At 36.8% G+C, this 19,408-nt stretch overlaps 7 protein-coding genes across 7 annotated transcripts; 2 read left to right on the top strand and 5 right to left on the bottom strand.

Moving 5' to 3' along the window:
- Positions 1-633: 633 nt before the first annotated feature.
- RHIMIDRAFT_47943 (Mob1/phocein) lies at positions 634-1,819 on the bottom strand. Its single transcript, XM_023615295.1, has 4 exons — positions 1,673-1,819; positions 1,447-1,620; positions 1,303-1,396; positions 634-1,247 (listed from the first exon to the last, which is right to left on the bottom strand). Exons 2-4 carry the CDS (start codon positions 1,574-1,576, stop codon positions 875-877), a joined length of 597 nt encoding a protein of 198 aa, XP_023463190.1. The 5' UTR covers positions 1,577-1,620; positions 1,673-1,819; the 3' UTR covers positions 634-874.
- A 136-nt stretch (positions 1,820-1,955) lies between these two features.
- RHIMIDRAFT_240600 (uncharacterized protein) lies at positions 1,956-2,793 on the bottom strand (the record flags this gene model as incomplete). The annotated part of the gene is made up of 3 exons (XM_023609418.1): positions 1,956-2,362; positions 2,534-2,663; positions 2,716-2,793. The coding sequence occupies 3 exons, from the start codon at positions 2,791-2,793 to the stop codon at positions 1,956-1,958; spliced, it is 615 nt and encodes a 204-aa protein (XP_023463189.1).
- A 1,749-nt stretch (positions 2,794-4,542) lies between these two features.
- On the top strand, positions 4,543-5,200 carry RHIMIDRAFT_315410 (uncharacterized protein; the record flags this gene model as incomplete). The annotated part of the gene is made up of 2 exons (XM_023614995.1): positions 4,543-4,882; positions 4,947-5,200. 2 exons carry the CDS (start codon positions 4,543-4,545, stop codon positions 5,198-5,200), a joined length of 594 nt encoding a protein of 197 aa, XP_023463188.1.
- Positions 5,065-9,034, bottom strand: RHIMIDRAFT_229872 (histone acetyltransferase). The gene is made up of 7 exons (XM_023607654.1): positions 8,961-9,034; positions 8,417-8,912; positions 8,048-8,363; positions 6,261-7,998; positions 5,923-6,206; positions 5,686-5,872; positions 5,065-5,634 (listed from the first exon to the last, which is right to left on the bottom strand). Exons 1-7 carry the CDS (start codon positions 9,027-9,029, stop codon positions 5,452-5,454), a joined length of 3,273 nt encoding a protein of 1,090 aa, XP_023463187.1. The 5' UTR covers positions 9,030-9,034; the 3' UTR covers positions 5,065-5,451.
- A 261-nt stretch (positions 9,035-9,295) lies between these two features.
- RHIMIDRAFT_240597 (uncharacterized protein) lies at positions 9,296-10,795 on the top strand (the record flags this gene model as incomplete). Its single annotated transcript, XM_023609417.1, has 4 exons — positions 9,296-9,981; positions 10,042-10,241; positions 10,296-10,641; positions 10,687-10,795. The coding sequence occupies 4 exons, from the start codon at positions 9,296-9,298 to the stop codon at positions 10,793-10,795; spliced, it is 1,341 nt and encodes a 446-aa protein (XP_023463186.1).
- Positions 10,796-10,937: 142 nt separating this feature from the next.
- On the bottom strand, positions 10,938-11,978 carry RHIMIDRAFT_206763 (uracil-DNA glycosylase; the record flags this gene model as incomplete). Its single annotated transcript, XM_023606932.1, has 6 exons — positions 10,938-11,075; positions 11,126-11,223; positions 11,276-11,385; positions 11,435-11,639; positions 11,696-11,750; positions 11,796-11,978. The coding sequence occupies 6 exons, from the start codon at positions 11,976-11,978 to the stop codon at positions 10,938-10,940; spliced, it is 789 nt and encodes a 262-aa protein (XP_023463185.1).
- A 5,672-nt stretch (positions 11,979-17,650) lies between these two features.
- Positions 17,651-18,405, bottom strand: RHIMIDRAFT_206745 (Maf1 regulator; the record flags this gene model as incomplete). Its single annotated transcript, XM_023606930.1, has 4 exons — positions 17,651-17,726; positions 17,778-17,882; positions 17,955-18,255; positions 18,306-18,405. 4 exons carry the CDS (start codon positions 18,403-18,405, stop codon positions 17,651-17,653), a joined length of 582 nt encoding a protein of 193 aa, XP_023463184.1.
- Positions 18,406-19,408: the final 1,003 nt, after the last annotated feature.

The following is a 19,408-nucleotide window of genomic DNA, read 5'->3' as shown; positions in this document are numbered from 1 at the left end:
CTACATATACGACATTCAATTTGTCAGCAAGCGAAATCAGCCAATGGTTTACGTGACAATAGAATTTAACGAACGCGAATTTTACTCTTGGCATCAGTGTCAATAATTTTTGGAAATACTATATAACAGATCTGTAGTTGTATACTCTGAAACAGCAGGCAATCCATTGCACCTGCAATTTAGATCGGAACCACTGAAACCTTTAGGCCAATTATGCTGTTCCTTAGACAGGTCGAAATGCAGCACTGGTATCCGATCAGTTTTGAAACAAAGTCCAGGAAGTTAATTTGGCCACGATTGTCGCCATTATATGAGCCAACATGTATAAAAAAAAACAGCACAAAAACAACAGTATTTTATACAAATAAATAAAGCCTTTTGTAGTGATGTGTCCATAGCGTTTTCGCGTGTATAAGAAAAAAAATATGTATACGTCACACTAATTTTACTTTCGCGTGTTTTTTCGCCTGTGCGTAGTGTTTCCGTTGTCAGTTTGATCAACAAAGAAGCAAGGTCATTCAAGAGTAATTTTATATCAAAGGATATACCACCTGACATCCTTAGGCTAGGTGGACAATTTGGTAGTGTGAATTTGTATAGTATAGGAGAAGAAGCGCCCTTAGCATTAACCTTCTCGTGGATTTCTCGTGTGCGTAGTGTTCACCTTTAATAATCAAAACGAACTTTGAATGATGCAAAAGCGAATTTGGGCAAGTTACAAAAACGAGCTTTGGCCAATCAAAGAATAAACTTTGGGCTATAGAAAAAACGAATTCAGTTCATTAGAAAACGAACTTTGAGGGTGGAGCCACTGCACATATGAAAAGAGGGAGGATAAATATTTTTTTATATTTTAAAGTCACTCGGGCAACAGTTAATGATTACATTGGGTATGTAGTTCGATTAGTTCATATAAGGGCTGTATATCCTTCTTTTCGAGTAGATCGAATTGTCTGGCAAAAGATACGAAATGAGCAAATAACGAGTTGAAATGAGGTTCTTCATGTAGTGAAATTATTTTATCAAAGTGATGATGGTAAATATGTGCAAATAGCTTAAATAGTTGTTTAAATATGTTCTTTACAATCTGAACAAAGTCTACTGGAAACTCTCGACCTGATTTGGTTGGAAATAATCTCTCGTCTTCAATCATGCTCTCTATATGACTCGTCATATAGTCTATATATTGCGGTGCTGACAGTTTAATCTTTTTGTTGGTCATGTTATCTGTCCATGTATATTCTGTTCTATACGATATTTATTAGTGTATAAAAAAAGATATATACAATGAAATAGGCTTACCCAGGTCCTGCTGACATGGTTGGACAGCTCTGTGGTGTACAAAAATCAGTAATGGATCCATAAAATAGATTTAGATGATTAAAAAATTCAAAGGCTATATAATATATTAATATGAATAATAGTGTGTCACTGTGGTCACTTTACTGTTAAATGCGAGCCATTCATTTATATCAACGTATTTAGGTAATTCGATAATCGTTTTAAAATCACCCTTCACCAACATAATTGTTGCATATGGATGAGTTAGAAACAGTGGTTTGGAGTCAATTATCATATTGCTACTACAAGAACTTTTTTTGAAGCTTTTCTTTTTGCTTCCTAAGCTACGCCATTTGTCAACATGTTGGACTATAAAAAGTTACTCATTTACTTTATACCTGAAATTAAGAAAACTCATCTACTACAATTGCGTGGATTATTATGAAGAGAAAAAGTGAGAGAGAGAGAAAGAAAAAGAGAATAAATACGGAGTTTCTTCCGATATGATGATTGTCACCCTTTTGAGTGATTTTATTTTAACAACAGCAGTAAATGAACCAAAAAAAATGAACGTCTTTATTTCCTCCATTCTACAAATCGGTCCCGAAAAAATAAAATTAACTGTCCGGCAAAAATCAAAAATTCTCGGAAATATGACAGCCATATTTTTAAACTTAGGTGTTTAATGTTCTGAAATGAAAGCTGTATTTGTCTTTTAGGCTTTGAAGTTTACTGAATGCCTTTTCATATGCTAATAGTAAGCCATTGGCTTCTATATTTTCAATATAGCTCTTAATAGAGATAGGATCCTCGTTAGAATGACGAATAGTGCAAGCAGTATCTGCTGTACGTCTTAATGTTCTTTCACTAGACGTCATATCAGACTGTCCACTGTTCATTTGTGAAGAGGAGGGAAGAGAAGGAGCGTCTTGCGTTTGGCATGTGAGTACCTTGATGCCGGTTGAGTTTCTTAATATGCTGAATTCGTTTACATGGATGTCAAGCAAGTATATACGCTTACAGGGTTGCTGGTGTCTTCTGTAATAATAATAGGAGCACTCAATGCTTTTACAATCATCTACTGCAATGAGATAAGAATTGTTTTCATCATTAAAAGACTCAATAATCCAATTATCATTCTATGGTATCTACATTTTCATCTTCTATCTCCGAGAACACGGCTTGTGTGCTCTTTTTTGAAGTGAAAAATGAAAACTGAAGGTGACGAACCAAGAAATAAAAGTATACTTACCACTTCTGTGACAAACACGTATTTCGGCATAAACCTTTTGATATCTCTTCATGGGTGCATCAGTAAGCACATATCTCTTGGAAATAACCCAATGGACAACACAGGCTACTTCAATTTCTTTTAGACATTCCTTCCACACTGATTTTTGAACGTAAGTAAGGAGTACTTAATCTTCATAACACCATCAGTAAGGATGGCTCAAATTGATTAATATCAACCAGACTGATGGGATTAGCGAGAGTGCTGACTACTTCAGACATGACTAACAGAAAATAAAGGAACAAAAAAAAGGAATAAAAAAAAAGAGTATAAAAGAGATGAGGAGGAAAGGTAGAAGTCCTTGAAAAAGTTTTCTTAGTCTGAAATAACCTACAAAGACTCATCTGTAACACATAACATTTAAAAGATGGCTTATTCAATAAGAGGAAACCTGGCCTATTTCCTTAATATAGTAATTAGCAAAATCAAGGCACCAAAGCTTCAAAAAGCTATAAAAGAAAGAGATACATTTTTTACTTTTAGTTCTACATCAAGCACCTTTGAAACTACTGTAAGCCCTATCCTTATGCTATACTCTCTCTTTTTAGTATTTCTACTAGAAAATCAAGGAATATCAGAATGTATTGCTTTGATTTCAATCATCACTTTTGAATGAGTGCCTCCCTTGATAAGCTAAGATCAGTAATGAAAGAGTCTAACAACAACAGCAATGATCGTCACTACTTTTTTGTAATAAAATCAAATATTTAAAGAAAGTCTATGTAATATGTATTATTCTCTAATGTTTATATATGGTAAAATGCAAGCATGGAATAATAATATATAATACAAAAAATCGAGTAACTGTATGAAAAAGAGATTTGGTTGATATGATTGTTGGCAGAATGTTGACTGAACCTTACAAACAATTATAAACTGTCCTGGCTATAAAGTATCGTCTTTGCAATGGCTGAATTTGGGTAATTCGCTATTATTTCTATTTTTTTTTTTTTTTTTGTACAAAGGAACAACTTACAACTTAATAGGTTGTTTTAGTACTGCAAAGGATCACCAGCCTTCCACGGAGCCCTTGTTTCTTTGCTTTGATGCTTTCAAGAGACGGTGCCAAAAGACTGTTTAGTGATATTATAAGGTTTCCCCTTTTTCTTTCGCTCTCAAAAGATAAATTCATTATACTAAAATCCCTAAGTATGTATTATCCCGTTTATGACAAGAACAATTTTACTGATAAAATTCAAAAGTATCCTACAAAGTATATCAGAGAAGCTTTTCTTTCCAATGCCCAAGTTTCATTCAAAGAAGCGCCAACGAGAAGTAGGCAACTCATTCCCTTCTGTTGTAAGCTTCCCAGCCAGATGGAAGTTTGGAAGACTTGGAAGAGAAGGGCTTGACCCACCACTTAAATGACCCCGTATAACACAAGATAGAGATCAATATTTGATGGATGCCTTTATGGAACAACTTGAAATACAACTTTCCAACTACATCCATCACTGTTACCAAACGAGTGGAAATACTGATGCGCTTTTCCGGACAGAAATATCTCGCTCAAGGTTACCGCGTAGAATTGTACCTAGTGCTGAAGTCAGGATTCAAGCACGCTCAATTGTCACTGAATCAAAAATGCTTTTTTTGGATCTATTTTCGACCTTGAGGAAATCAATGCTTCATGTTACAATTATGGCTTAAAATTTGCACATAACATGTATGCTTTGCCTGGGCTCAAGACTGTTGGAATCAATGGTTATTTATTGAATGAAACACCTACTGGTACAATAGGATTATCTCTGCAAGAAGGAAGTAGGAAAACAAAGATAGATAATCGCCAGCATGGGGTTTCAGATGGATCAACAATATTGCAGGTAGAAGTTGATGCTCTGCAATGGTAGCTTAGGAAGCATTATTCTGATAGAACACAATTTGCTCTCTATAATGAAGTCAGAAGGTTAAAGAAGAAATGAATCACTAATAAAACAAGACTACTGACTGTTGTTGAGGAAGCGCAAAACATGGCAACATACAATGAGATCCAGCAAGCCAAGATTAGGAGGAATGTGATGTATGAGCAGATTATTGATACAAAGCAAAAGTTATCAGATGCAAGAATGCAACTGTACCTTATCCGTAATCAAGTTAAGCCAGAATTGACAGAAGCTAGGCAACAGAATACAATTACCTGGGATAGCTACAAAAGGATAGATAAAGTGGAGAACTTTAAAATTGATGATGGCCTATTAAAACCTGATACAGTAGCTTTTTCAGATATGGATGATGAACTGATGACAATGATGGAAACTGTGGAAATGTCTTTAGAAAGATTTGAATCCCGTTTGAAGCTTTACAACCATGGTAAGTATTTAAAGTTTATCTTTTGTATTCATTAAAGCTAACTCAATTACGAATGCATAAATAGAATCTCAAACAATATCCAATGAAAATCTGTTTTTTAATCTGGATAAGCCTTTCAAGGTAAAGTTACGCGTTATATGTTGTCATAGTGGAGCAAGGAAAATGATGGAAAAGCTGCAACGAGCCAAACAGAATGGTGGCACAAGGATATTACAGATAGAATCAGAAATTGCTGAAAAAAGCAAAATGAAGTATATTTCTGACAAATTTGAAGACCTCGCCGTTCACTTTTCGCAAAAGAAACGTAGACAGGCATAAAGCCGTCGACTTCATTACTTCGGGGAAGACTCAATTTGACAAATAAATAGACCAGAAACTAGCTCTTTCACTTCTCGCCTATTCTTCCTCTTCTCAATTTGGCATGGGTATGTATATATATTCATTGAAATTCAAGCTTCTTTACTAATGCTATGTCTGTGTCTCAATTTTGTAATCCGTAGTTCATTTACCCTCTCAGTATATGAACAAACGCCGTAATATTTTTATTTTTATTTTTTACATAAAGGGACTTAATGACCATGAGTTTCATTTACATTGGATGGTGAACTAATAGATATCGTATTTGCAGTATCAGTGGGAAGAGTGGCTGGGAGTTCTGTTAGAGAGCGTATTGGATCATTCATTAAATAAAAGTTGGGACAGTTCTTGTTGGTTTTCATATGTCCAAGTTGGCCACAGTTACCACAACGACGCTAAAGAGTGTATTAGGCCACAAAGTTTTCATTGTCAGTTTTAAAACTTACCATCGCGCCTTCACGTTTTCCTCTGATGAGACCCAAGACAGGGTTCTCTGCTAAAGCAGCTTGTTTGGCCAGTTGACGTTGTCTTCTTCTTTCGGCATTACGTTTCAGTTTAGCCAATTGATCTTGAATACGTTTCTTCATACGTGCAGTCTTTTCATCATCATCATTAGGGTCGATTCCTTCAGCACTATTATGTATATTAGTACACGACATCAGGTTTGTTTTGTGTAGACATACCTTGTAGCTTCTTCTTCAATCATTTGTCTTTGTCTCAAGTATGACTTGATAACAACTGGATCACGCACAACCTCTTGTTGCCATGTCTTTTCTCCATTCTTTTGTGTAATCAAACGTCTGATGATCAAATACTTGTTTTGATTGTTGACGTGATAGCTCGAGCTTAAACTGCCTGTCACTGACACGTCATCTTCGTCGTCATAAAGTTCCGAGGTCGCTCTATCAAATCTGCTGCGGTGATAAGAGGGTGTTGATGGGCCACCACGATGCCAATCATACTCAGACTAAAAACACAAATAAACACCTGTTCAGCATATACATATAAAGTAATAACTTACCGTTGAAGGACTGTACACTTGATCAGTATCCCTTTCCTCTTCTTCTTGATCTGTCAATTCAGGTTCAACCGGATTACTCAAAGAGTCCAACTGCGCCTTCCAGATACGAGCGATTTCTTCCCTGTAGATTTGTTGCTGTTCAGCGACATTATATCTATGTGCACTCTTGGGCCTAGCCTTGATTTGAGCCAGTTTTTCTTCTGCTGATTCACCCGCACGCAAGAAGATATCCTTCATCGACACACGAATAAAACTAAAGCCTTCACCTCTTCCAGTTGGGTCACCTGCACCATAGAGCTTCAACATAGCTTTTCCTTGTGCGGCATTGATGAAGTTTCGAGTCGAGAACCAAGGTGCTAACTGTTGTTCTACTTCCAAGTTCGAGTCACCTTCACCCGTTTCATCTTCGTCGTTCATGTCACCATAACCAAGGTCCTGCAAGTGACGTTCACCTACCAACATACTCTCATACAAACAAATCATTTCAGGTGTCACCATCTTACGAAGTTCTTCTTCATCAGGTGGATCTGCCCCTCCGCGGGTCTTCCAGTATCCCCCGCCTCCGTCTTTGTTTCTTCTGTGAAACTCCAAAAATTCCTTAAGTCTCTGTCTGATCTGTATATCCGAATACTCTGGGAATTTTTGTGCAAGCTTGCCCATCTTTAATCGGTGTAGAGGGTTTCGCTTGATCAATCGATAGGCAACCACTTGCAGTCTGTTCTTGATGATCGTTGTCACCTTTCGTGAGTGTGGGCCAGGGACTTCTTGTACAGGATAGGATTGACCAATCGTAAAGATGGCAGGAATTTCACGAAGATAGTATTTGGTCTGTCCCTTATAGGTACTCTTGATAAGCAAAAAGTCAGTGTGCTTGACTTCATGTCGAAACAAGGGCGCACGAATCAAGTTGTTATAATAGACTGGAATTGTCTGGCCAGGCTCAACATTACCAAAGTTCATAAAGGGTGACGTGTCTCCGATATCAAGAACAAATGGTTCTCCAATATCAAGATTGGGCACATGTTCATCCTTTGGCTCTGTCTTTCGATAATAGTTTACGACCAAGGTACCCATGCCCATATTTGAAATGATAGGAGGATGCTCTTCAGAATATTCCATGAGGACAAACGGGGTACTGTCCTTGAGCGTCAAGTCTTTTGTGCTTCGCATAACATCGATGTAGCCCTTCTTTTTGTCCCTTCTCTTTTTCTTGCTTGCCTTGACCCGAGAAAAGTGAATGTCAGTGTTAGTCGGCAGTTGGATAAGTGGTCTGTGGAAAGATCGCAGTTCTGCTTTTGAAAGTTTTGACTTGTATAATGCAGGATGCAGTTTTAATGCTGGTAAGGCATGCTGTACAACTAGTTGACCAAACGTTTGACGTACACGGACAAGTCTCCCCGCAAGATGTGTCTCATAATGTTTATCATTCGATAGATTGAAGCGGTTCAAAGGTAATTTGTTGTGTGGTTCAATTTCAGTGTGGTATATTTGAATCTTTGGCAAAGGCTTTGGTATAGGCTTTCTACCCTTCTTCACATGCTTTGGTTGAATCAATAGTTCTTTGGTTGCCTCTACCTCTTCTACATCAAATAGCATATTTGGATCATTCAAGTCTAATGTTATCTTCATTATCTCGTTTGATGGTCGTTCTCTATCCCAAATAATGGCCTGTAACCAATCTCCTTCTTCTAGTTGCATGTTCAAGTGTTTGTTGACAACAGTTGTCTGAGCATCATCACTAGATAGAATGTTAGTTCCATAAAGATAGCCATGACAACTTAGCTTACATCATGTCTTCGTCTTCCTTATCCCAAATGATGTCTTCCTCCCATTTTTCGAGCATAATTGAATGAAATGTTTTGTTGTTATCTAAAGCCGCTGTAGGTATCTCTGCAATATCGGGCCTATCAGGGAAATCTTCCATATATTCGTTTTCACTTTCATTACTGCTGCTCGTTTCGTCTTCATCGGTTTGTTCAATCCTTCTACGTTTGATTGGTTGTTTGGCTTGTTCCAGTTTTAGACGATCCCATTTACTTGCTCTCATAAACACTGATCGATCATCGCGCTCTACTTCATATTCATATCCATCACCATAGATGACTAAATAAATAATGAATAAAAACAGATCTAGAAACAAACTATATCTACTATACTTCGTTTATTTGACTGCAGCTTGGGTGGCCTCTGTATTCGAGTCATGAATAGTTCTGAGAACTTTAATACTTTTCCTTGTTCAAAACCAGGAAACAGCTGCTTCACATCAATCTGTCTTTGCTTTTGGTCCTCTGTGTAAAGTGTGGGTAATTCTTGTTCTACTTTTATCTTTTGCTGTTCCTCTACTTCACTTTCTTCTTCATCGTCATAGTTTTCAGTTACGAGAGATAGTCGTGACCGAGGCAAGTTCTTTTGAACGACACCCATGCCTTTTCTGAAATATTTTTCGGAAAACATTGGATCGTCTGGCACAGCTTCATTAAAATCTGAATAATCAACAGCGTCTGAAGAATGAACTGTAGGAATTGAAGATCTTATCACAGTTTCTTCTTCATCTTCGTCAACTGCTTGTGCATGTTCTAAACCAAATGTATCGTCGCTAAATATTTTTGAAATGACACCAGCGTCAACGCTTGAAAGTGTTTCTCTAAGTTCCTAAAATGAATTTAGTACGAGATTTATAAATTAAATGACTTTATTTACATCGTCAAGATCACTCTCAAGTCTTCCTTGTTCGTCAACATTGCCAAAGAAATAGCCTGCTAACGACATTGTTCAATGTAAAGAAAAGAAAAGAAAAAGAGTTTAAAAAAGCATATCTGCGGATGACGAACATGATTTTCGTTCTCCGCACTTTTCCTGTTTCTTTTCTTCTTTTCTTTCTGTTTATCAGTTTTTGCTATATATTTATATACTTTTTTGCTTTTGAGCAAAGTTAAAGAGATACATTAAAGAAGAGAGCGAGAGAGCGAGCGAGAGAGAGAGAATAAAACATATAGAAAAGAAAGAAAGAGATATCTCTTCTTTTTATTTATTTAATGTCGACCGAAATAACCACTGCTCCACCCATAACAACGACGACGACGACAACGACAACAACAAGGTTATGTCATCGCCATCAACCTTCTAGTACATCCTTTTCTTCAGCCTCTTCTTCTTCTTCCTCCACTCGTCCCGCCTTACCACAGATTCTATCCAATTCTGCATCCAATGCTGTTAATTTTACTAGAAGTGCAACGTCGACTTCAAGAAGAGTACGATCACATTGGTTTACACATTTTGTGTTAAATTGGCGTCGAAGCTCACGCTCGTCTAAACTACTATTAGGTTTCTCAATGACTCTAGTTGCCATTCAAGTTATTGCCAGCATACTTGTCTTACTAGTGTCTTGGGAAATGTACTGTGATAAACCACTTCGAGTGTTTGTTTCTGTATATATTATCCGTCTTGTCATCACTGCCCCCATTACTATATATCTTCACTTGACACCACGTCGCCGGTCGACACGTATCACTTCTTCGCCTCGTACAAGTACAAGATCTGAACTGAGTGAGGCTTATGCCTTGAGCGAACGAAATAGACCCGTCTCCGTTCCACCGCCGGTAACGACAAATAACAATCATCGACACTATCCTCCGTTTGTGGCCCCAACCCAGCATTCGTTCCTGGCGGATACAACTTCGCAGCAAATGAATAGTAATACGTTTAGGATTTGTGTCGATAGGTAAGTCATATCTTTGGCATTTTATTCTATGCACATATCTCATCATGTCACTCCCTAAAGAGCCAAATCTGCTCTGGACGTATTTGCAGTTTTGTGGTTTATTATCGGAAACTATATGCTTTTCTCATCTACAACATGCTCGGACACTGCCATTCCTCTTTATTATTTATCTCTGTGCATCATCATTTATGGGTATTTGATACTATCTGTACCAATCTTTTTATGCACCTCTGTCATCTTTTGCTTGCCCTGTGTATTAGGTAAAACAAACAGAAAATAATAATAATAGATAAACAGCTTACACATCTTGTTAGTTGGCATGAGGCTATTACATGTAGATGATGGCGTGTATATGGGAGGAGCAACCAGTGAAGAGATTGCCATGATACCAGTCTATCGGTTCAAATCGAATAACTCGACATCACCTTCTTCATCTTCTCTATCAGAAGACATGATCACTATTGATTTGAGTAAGGTTCATCCTTACCAAGAGAAGAAATCAAGCTTATTGGATAAACTGTGGCTGCATCTCGGACTCATTGATCCACCGTGTGAAAAGGAAATTGAACTGGAGTTACTGGAAATTCCAGACACACAAGATCAAATATGTGTCATTTGTTTGTCTACTTATGAAGATGGTGACATACTATGTAAATTATGGTAAGTGAGCTCTTATTTAGATATGAATGACTAATCACAAAGTAGGTGTAAACATCATTTTCATAAGGCGTGTCTGCATGAATGGCTTGCATTGAACTTTAGATGTCCCATGTGCAAACAAGACTCGAGAGGAAAAGATGTGATATCCGTGTAATTTCGTTTGTATTATACATTCATACATATTTTAATTTCATTCATCCGTTTTATATTGTATTTTACTCTATTTTATATATTAATCAAGGGCGCACATCCAAAATAAAAAAGGCACAAATGCATTTATTCTGATATTTACACGGTTAAAGACTGTTCCAATTGATCGTTTCTCTCGCGTGTTCATTCAAGTATTCATTCGCCTTCTTAAAGTGTCCACACTGAAGGAAGCCTTTATGAGCAGAAAGTGGAGATGGATGAACACTCTTCAGGATCAAGTGTTTCTAAAAAGGATTCTTTAATTGATGATTTATATACAGTGTCTCTTACTTACAGACTTGTCTATCTTTGATCCTTTCTTTTGAGCATGACTACCCCATAGCATAAAGACGATGTGCGATTTCTTTGTATTCAAATACTGTATGACAGCATCTACATGTAAAAAATAAATACTTGAGAGTCCTGTTGCTATATTAAACCTAACCTGTGAAATGTTCCCATCCTTGATTTGCATGGCTGCCTGCTTTATGTGCTTCTACCGTCAATGATGTATTCAATAACAATACACCCTGCTTTGCCCAATTCTCCAAATATCTAATGTATAGTTAGACCACACATTCATATTATACACATATATACGCACCCATGACTTGGCACTACAAAATCAGGATAATCTGTTTGAAGTGCCTTATACATGTTAACTAAAGAAGGGGGCACCTTGACACCCTTAATGACAGAGAAGCACAGACCATGAGCTTGATTAAAGTTATGATAGGGGTCCTGTCCCAAGATGACCACTTTGACTTGAGAAGGAGGCGTGTAATTGGACCAACTATAAACTTGATCCACTAGACATATTTTATATAAGAATATTGAAAGGGGTATCTTTATAAAATAAACTTACAGGGAGGAAAAATGGTCTTTTTGGCTGCTATTTGATCCTTCAAGTATCGTTTCAACTAATAAAGAGTAAGTGACATAATCTTACAAGAGAGTTTATTTACCTTTAAAAAGTATGGTTTTACCATTTCAGGAGCAAGCACTTTAAGCCATTCTTTATTCATGGTTCTGATTTCTAAATCTAACAGCTCCAAAGTTTCTTTATCGACATCCTTAAAGAACTCTTTGGGATCTTTATCTTCTTGTTTGTCAGTTTCTTTGTTGGTGGTAGGAATCGGCTTAAACATGGATAAGAGTGACATTTGCTTTTTTCCTACTGCTGTAGGCTTCTTGTTGGGCAATTCTGGCGCGTCATTGGCAAGAGGACGCTTATTGTTTGCTGGCATATTAAATGACAAGAATAAAAAAAAAATAAAAAAAAAATTGAAATTTCAAAGCACTGTTTTGGTGTCCTCTTTCTTTATTTTCTCAGGAATATACACACACCTATGCTTTCTTTATTGACTAATATGCGAGATGCGTTGATAATATACATGAATATAATATAAACAATGATAGCATTAGTTACGTGCTCTCTTTCTATGATGAGCCTGTTCTGCGCTTTCTTGTCGGTATGGCGTGGTTCTCTACAAAAAAAAAAAAGATTAGCTCTGTTATTATTAATATTCTTACAAAACTTACTTCAACAACAGATGTTCCATCTTTAAATCGTGTCTTGAATAGCACATTTGCATTATTAAACATACCATCCTTTAGTGAGACAACCAAGAATTGAGAGCCTTTAAATCGTGTTCTCAGCAAGGAGCCAATATTTTGTGTATGTGATAAGTCAAGGGCTGCATCTACTTCATCTAAAATATACATTGGCGCAGGTTTAAATTGCAGTAATGATAATATAAGTGAGAGAGCAATCAAAGATCGTTGACCTCCACTAAGTTCTGTCAGACTTTGCTTCCATACGCCACCAAGACAGACCTTGACTTCCAGTCCATCTGATATTGTCTTTCCTTCAGGAGGCTGTAATTTACATGTGTTACCTGCCAATAAGTCACCAAAAATTTCCGCAAAGTCTTTGTTGACTTTTGTATAGGTCTTTTCAAGAGCCTCAAGCTTATAGTTTTCAAGAGTACTTATCGTATCTTCAATCTTTTGCTTGTCTTTTTCTACGGTTGCGATCATTTGCTTTAATGAAGCTTCCTTTTTTTCAACACTAAATAGGGTTAAGACAAGACTATAGAGTAATCTGTAGCACTTACTTGTCAATCATGTTCATCACACGAACATTAATCTTTTTACGTAGGGTTTCATGATTGGCTGTCAGTTGTTGGAGCTGCTTTCTCAGATCAGGGATATTTGCATTTGTATAATCATAATTTGTGCCTGGTTGACCAAAAAGACTATAGAAACATTAATATATCATATAAATCGAGGATTTGAGTAACATACTGCTTTTCATCTGCTATCCATTCGTTTTGCGCTTCTAATTCCACAACTGCTTGTCTCGAATGTTGTCTATCTTTTTGGAATCTGTCTATATCATGCGTTAACTTTTGCACTTTGAGATTCAATTCTACGACTTCTTCAGATTTGCGAGTATGGAGCGCGCTTAATTCTTTCAGTTCTTCGTTTCGTGCGTTCAATTCTTGAGTTTCCTTTTTCAGCTCATCCTTCTTTTCTGCTATGCTGCTTTCAATCGAATCAATTTCTTGTTGCATTTCAACAATCTGCATTTTGTATTGATCAATGCTGTCCTTCACCTTCTCAATTTCTTCTTCGCATGTTCGGATATCTGCATCAAGTTGTTCAATCTCAAGCTCAAATGTTTGCACTGTTCTTTGCATATCCTTCAATTTACTTCCATTTTTCTTTAATTGTGACTTCAACTGTTCAACTTTTGTCGTGAGCTCATTTAGTTTTGTATCCTTGTTGTTATTAAAGTCTGCCATTTCAGCTTCAATTTTGTTGCAAGTGGCGATTGCCTGCTCTTTAGCTAATTTTGCTTGCTCCCTGGCCGCTTCTTGTTGTGTGATTTGTTCCTTGACCGATTCTATGCGTGAGGCTAGTTGGGCATGTATGCTCTTTTTCATACGTTGCTCCAAAAGCGATAGTTCATGACGTTGTAAATCAAGACGCTGCTTGTATTGTCTGTATTCTGCGATGTATTTCTGTGCATTTTCAAGTTCGTCTTCTAATGCATCAAGTTCTTTCTTGTGGTATCTAACATCTGCTTTCACGTCATTGAGTTCTTGAGCTCTAATCAAAATGCCACTTGAGTTAGGCTTGGATCCACCCGACAAGGTACCATGTGGGTCATAGACATCGCCATCGAGTGTGACTGATTTGACACTAACTCCCTTATTGAATGTAACATCTTTGGCTGTCTGTGCATCTTCACAGATAAACGTATTTCCAAAAATCCATTCCATAGCAGCATGAACTTCTTCATCATATCCAATCAAGTTCAATGCAAGATTCACTTTACCAGGCGCGATTTTTTCTGCAGTTGCAATCTTTTCTGCAGATACCCTAAATCCTTGTATCTTGTTGAGTGGGACCAATGTCCAACGACGTCGTAGCCTTCCCTTGTCCAACAGTTGAGCACCCACTTTTTCATTTTCAATGACAACGTTATATAGTTTGCCTCCCGCACAGATTTCAAGGGCTGTGGATGCATCGAAGTTTTCTTTATCTAAAGTAATAAGTTCAGCAACCAGGCCCTTCACTTGGGATCTGTCAAAGTCAGGAGATGGTAACGAATACTGGAAATCCAAGTTGGACAATTTTCTTGATAACTGTTCTTGTTTATCATAAAGGTCATTCAAGGCATCATGTAACTGCCTCCTGCGACGTAAAAGCTCATTTTCTCTATCTGGAGTCCAACTAAACGTACCCAAGTGTTTCTCCAACTCTTCAATCTCTGATTTTTTCTTTTCTAATGCAACGACTGAGCCTTGACTCTCGGCTAGTGCCTTTGCAGCCTGAGGCTCTTTTTCAGCAAGTTCTTTGCGCAAGTGTTTTATCTTTAATGAAGCTTGCTCTTCTGCAGTCGAGGCTTGATTGACCATGTTCTTGGACTGTTGAAGTTGTTCCATATAGCCATTTTCATGACCCTCTTCTGCTGATATACCCGTTGTTAATGTTTGAATTAACTCATCTGTGCTCTTCATCTCTTCCGTCTTTGCATCATACTCCTTTTTAAACTCTTCATACTCTTTGCTTACTGCCATATACGAAGCCTTCTTTTCACTTAAATTTTCCATCAGTTCTCCTCTCTGTGCTGCTAATGCAGATATGGCTTTCTGTTCTTCAGTGATGGATGTCTCGAGCAGCCCTTTTTTGGTATTAAGCCTTACAAGCTGCGTAGAATAATCCTTAATAGATGACTCCAACTGCTTTATCATACTCGAACTTGATCCATTTTGTTTCATCTTGTTCATCACAGACTGCATATCTTCATCAAGTTTATCAATTTCACTCTGTAGAATCTGGATAGACTTCTTCAAGTTATCAATCTCTTCAATCTTTCTATCATTATCCAAACTTGACTTGTTGAGCCTTTCCTCGTGTTTCTTATATTCGTACGAAATGAGCAATCGCTTCAATCTTTCCATTTCTGATTCATTCTTTTGATAGTCCAAATACACTCGTTTTTCCAGACGAAGTTGATCCAACTTGGGCACAATTTCCTCTGCTAGTATCTTATTGATCTCTTCCACCTTTCTTTCTTTCTTTGCTATTGTTGCTATTGCCTTAGTCTTTCTGTCCTCAAACATCTTTGTGCCTGCAGCTTCTTCAACCATACTCAAGATTTCTACAGGTTTCATGTTTAGTACCTTTGTGATACGCCCTTGCATGATCAAGAAGTGAGGATTGTTAATATTTAACTGAACAGACTGAAATAGATTTTGTACTGTTTGTTGTTGTGCGTTATGTCCATTGATAATATATTTCGTTCGACCACCGACCAAGACCTAATATGAAATTAATATCAACTAAAATGCTTGTCAATTAAGCTTACTTGGCGTGTAACAGTTATTTGATTATGTGTCTCGAATCCAACAGGACTCTTTTCTCGATCTTCATTATTAAATACAACCGTAACTGATGCCTTTGTGACACCTGCTTGTCCACGCTTGTAGATCAAATCTTGTAGATTACTGGCTCGAACCTATATCAATAAAAAGTTAGATTTGACAAGTGACGGCTGGAGAGAGAATAAAGTACTTGAGATAAATTTGTAATGCCTAGTACGAAGCAAATAGCATCTAAAATGTTGGATTTGCCAGTACCATTAAGACCGGTGATGGCATTAAACTCAGGATCCCAGCCAGTGATGTGTGTTCTTGAGACATAAGACTTGAAGCCTTCAATAATTAGTTCTTCAAGATACATTTGATCTACACTGAAAAAGGATATACAAACGTCCCCTTTGAAGAAAAAAAAAAAGAGAAAAAACTGCGGGAGTTCAAATATTTTGTCAGGACCACATTATGAGTGTATTGATTTTGGTGTACACTACGCGTACGCGAAAATACACGCGAGATATAGACGCCAACTGTGATATCACTTTACAACCTCATACTACCCAGACTGTACAGTAGAATATCCTTTAATCTAAAATCTGAGTTTATCATGATTGTATGTGAGCCAAGTGACCATTGTGGATCGAACTAACAGAATAAAGTAATAAAAACACTTCTTTTTTTATCTCTTCTTGAAAAGAAACAAACCGATATGGCAACTTTATAAATACATATTCTACATCGCAGGTAGTGTCTGTAGTATTAGTCCTCTTGTGTGTCACCTCGTGTGCATAATGTACACCTGGAAAAAGTGTGTATTTAAATTGACATTTGCTATTGATTTTAACCTTGGGGACCTTAATATAATCGATATGACGCACACAAAGTCCTGTAAATTTTTAAGGAATTTCTTGGTGATGAAGCCTTAAAGAAGCTTGAGCAGCCTTTACTTGTTTCCTGGGTCGAAGAGCCTCCATGTAAAACGCCACTGGATGCCTTATGTGCGGACAAAGTCGACTAGAGAGACTTGTGCGAGATCACCAGTACACCATTTATCAGCTCACAAGAATACCATCTTGGAAAGCACGTTGATTTGCGAACAATAAAGACAGTTACAGGAAAATGGCAATTATTTAAAGTGTGTAACATTTAAGATATATCCATAGATAGTGGCTCTGACAACTTTGTATCTCATAAAGCACTTTACTACTTACATCAATTAGGCATATTCTAGTCCTCTACTAATTTATAATGACAAAATCGTTTGCGATAATATACTTTCTTCTACATGCGTCTTTTCAATCGTTCGCTTGTCGCTTTAGATTTTGAATTTAGGCGTTCTTTTGCTGCAAGATACTACTTTGGAATATCTCTTATTCAAATAAGGATAAAATGCAACAGCATGATGTATCTCAACCTTGCTGTTACTATCGATCATTGTTACAGAGCACTTGGCCATTTCCGATCTCAGGCACATTTTTCAGGTTATAAAAAAAAGATGTCCAGTAGACATACAAGCCGTATTTAGACCTACAGACAGGCCCATGCTTGTGAACAGCATGATCAAGTAAGACATGTTTAATTTAATTTGTATTTATTTTGGGCTTGTGTCTTAATCACACTTTGCCTTGTCGGCACTTATAATTGCTTTCTTTCCCATTCTTTCACTCTATCTTTCTCTAACCTCTTCTTCTCTTTGCATATATATATATAATACAACTTCTTTTTAGATCTAAAGACGGAGTTTTTGCTCATCATGTTTAAACTTCCATATTGTCCATAAACTCATCATCATAAGCCCTATTAATAAAAAAAGGATAAGCAACTTGAATAAGTAAACAGTGCTCAACTTGCCTTAATTCTCCTTCCTCTTGCCCTATAGGCGCATTTAAGCTATTGTCAATGATAAGTAAATGATTCATAAAGCTGTCTTGATATTACCTTTCACTTTTAATCGAAAAGAAAATCATGCGTTTTAATTTTCGATTAAAAAAGAAATAATTTACTGACCAACTATGTGGGATATCAATAAGATATATACACACACCATAAGAACACACTTACAGGTATCCATCTTCATCATTCATAGGATCATCATCTGCATCTGGATTATACGTATACACATCACATTCATTCAACTGAACAATCTCATCCAATACATCCCAAAGTCTATTATAGTCACATAAGTATGTTCAGCACACACACACACACACATATGTATGTCTCATCATTTACCTGTACTGGTTCACGACGACATCATTTCCCAGATTAAATAGAGTTGTATTGACAGAATTCATGACCATCTCTATCGATGGCATCTTTATAAATTGATCAGGCCTTACATTTTCAAAATCGTTATCAGGGAAAGCCGCGTTTAGCGTTGCCAATAAATAAAAGAAGGTCTTTCTTGGTGTAGACTCTGTCAGTCTACCAAAAGGTGAAACGATTTGGATGTCATCAGGAGATATAGATCCAGGTGCTAATGTGTTGTATCTTTGTTCTAATGTTTTGAATAACTTTTTATCCGTACCAGCTGATTTGCCTAAGAAAATAGCTAATAAGTAAAAGCCTACTTATTGTAAAATATCTTACAAGAATATGCTTCAACACGTCCAGTGAGTATACATTCTGATGTTTCCCAACTGAGAGCAGTATTAATCACTTCAAGTGAGTTGACTTCAAGAAATTTCATAATGAAAAGAAAAAGGAGATTAAGAAAAAGGGAAAAGAAAGAAAGTGATAATGAGGTCATTGGTTCAATCATCTTTTAGAATTCCGGACCGTGTTACTTTTACATGCATAAATATGCTTATTAGCTGTAGCCAATCAAAATCATTTATTTAAATAAAACTGAAATGACTTCATGAATTGCACACTTACCACTAGGAAATTCTTTGCTTGTACTACACCAGAGCAATGATCTTTCAAACACATGATGCCCCAAGAAGGGAACACTTTTATTATTACAGCTATTTTGATTGCAATGCTCAAATTTACCAAAGCAACAAAAATTATCGAGGAAATGGTTGTTTCAATCATCATTAGAATCGCTGGCCGTGATATTTTTCAAGTATAGTGTGTACACTATTCCTGAGAAGGATACCTTTCGAAGATACCGTTTCTGTATATTTTGTATTATAAAAAAACTATATAACTTTATCTGATCAAAACCATCAAAGTAAATGCCAACCTCAATAGTGTTTTAAATAAAGATATCTGCGGAAAATATATATGATGAGAATGACATTGAAGCTGTAAGCATCGTGGGCCAGAAAGTTGGTCCTTATGTCTGAAAGACCAATCGGTTCCGGGTCCTATCTTGAAAATTATTCGAGCTTAACAGCTTCCATAGAATACAGTTCGTAGCTGGTAGGAATAGTACGAGGAGATACCGATTGTTTTTATTATTGGTAGGATACCCAATCGATAATACAATCCTTTAGCACCATTACAAGATGAGTATAAAGAATATCTGATTGGGCTATGAACAAGGATTCTCAAGTTGTGATGCAGCGTACGATTGAAGAGCTAACAAGCAACCTTATTGATTTTGGTAAGAAAGTCTAAAGCAACAAATGAAACCACAAATAATGATAAAAAAGAGCCTTTCAGAAACAAAAGAATGAAATATAAAAGAAATGATTAATGAATCAGTTATTAAACTGATACTAAGTACTTACATTATAAATAAGAGG

Source organism: Rhizopus microsporus, assembly GCF_002708625.1.
Source record: "Rhizopus microsporus ATCC 52813 unplaced genomic scaffold scaffold_17, whole genome shotgun sequence".
Classification (NCBI taxonomy): domain Eukaryota; kingdom Fungi; phylum Mucoromycota; class Mucoromycetes; order Mucorales; family Rhizopodaceae; genus Rhizopus; species Rhizopus microsporus.
Note: the sequence above shows the minus strand (reverse complement) of the source record. Positions and strands in the feature narration are given on the sequence as shown.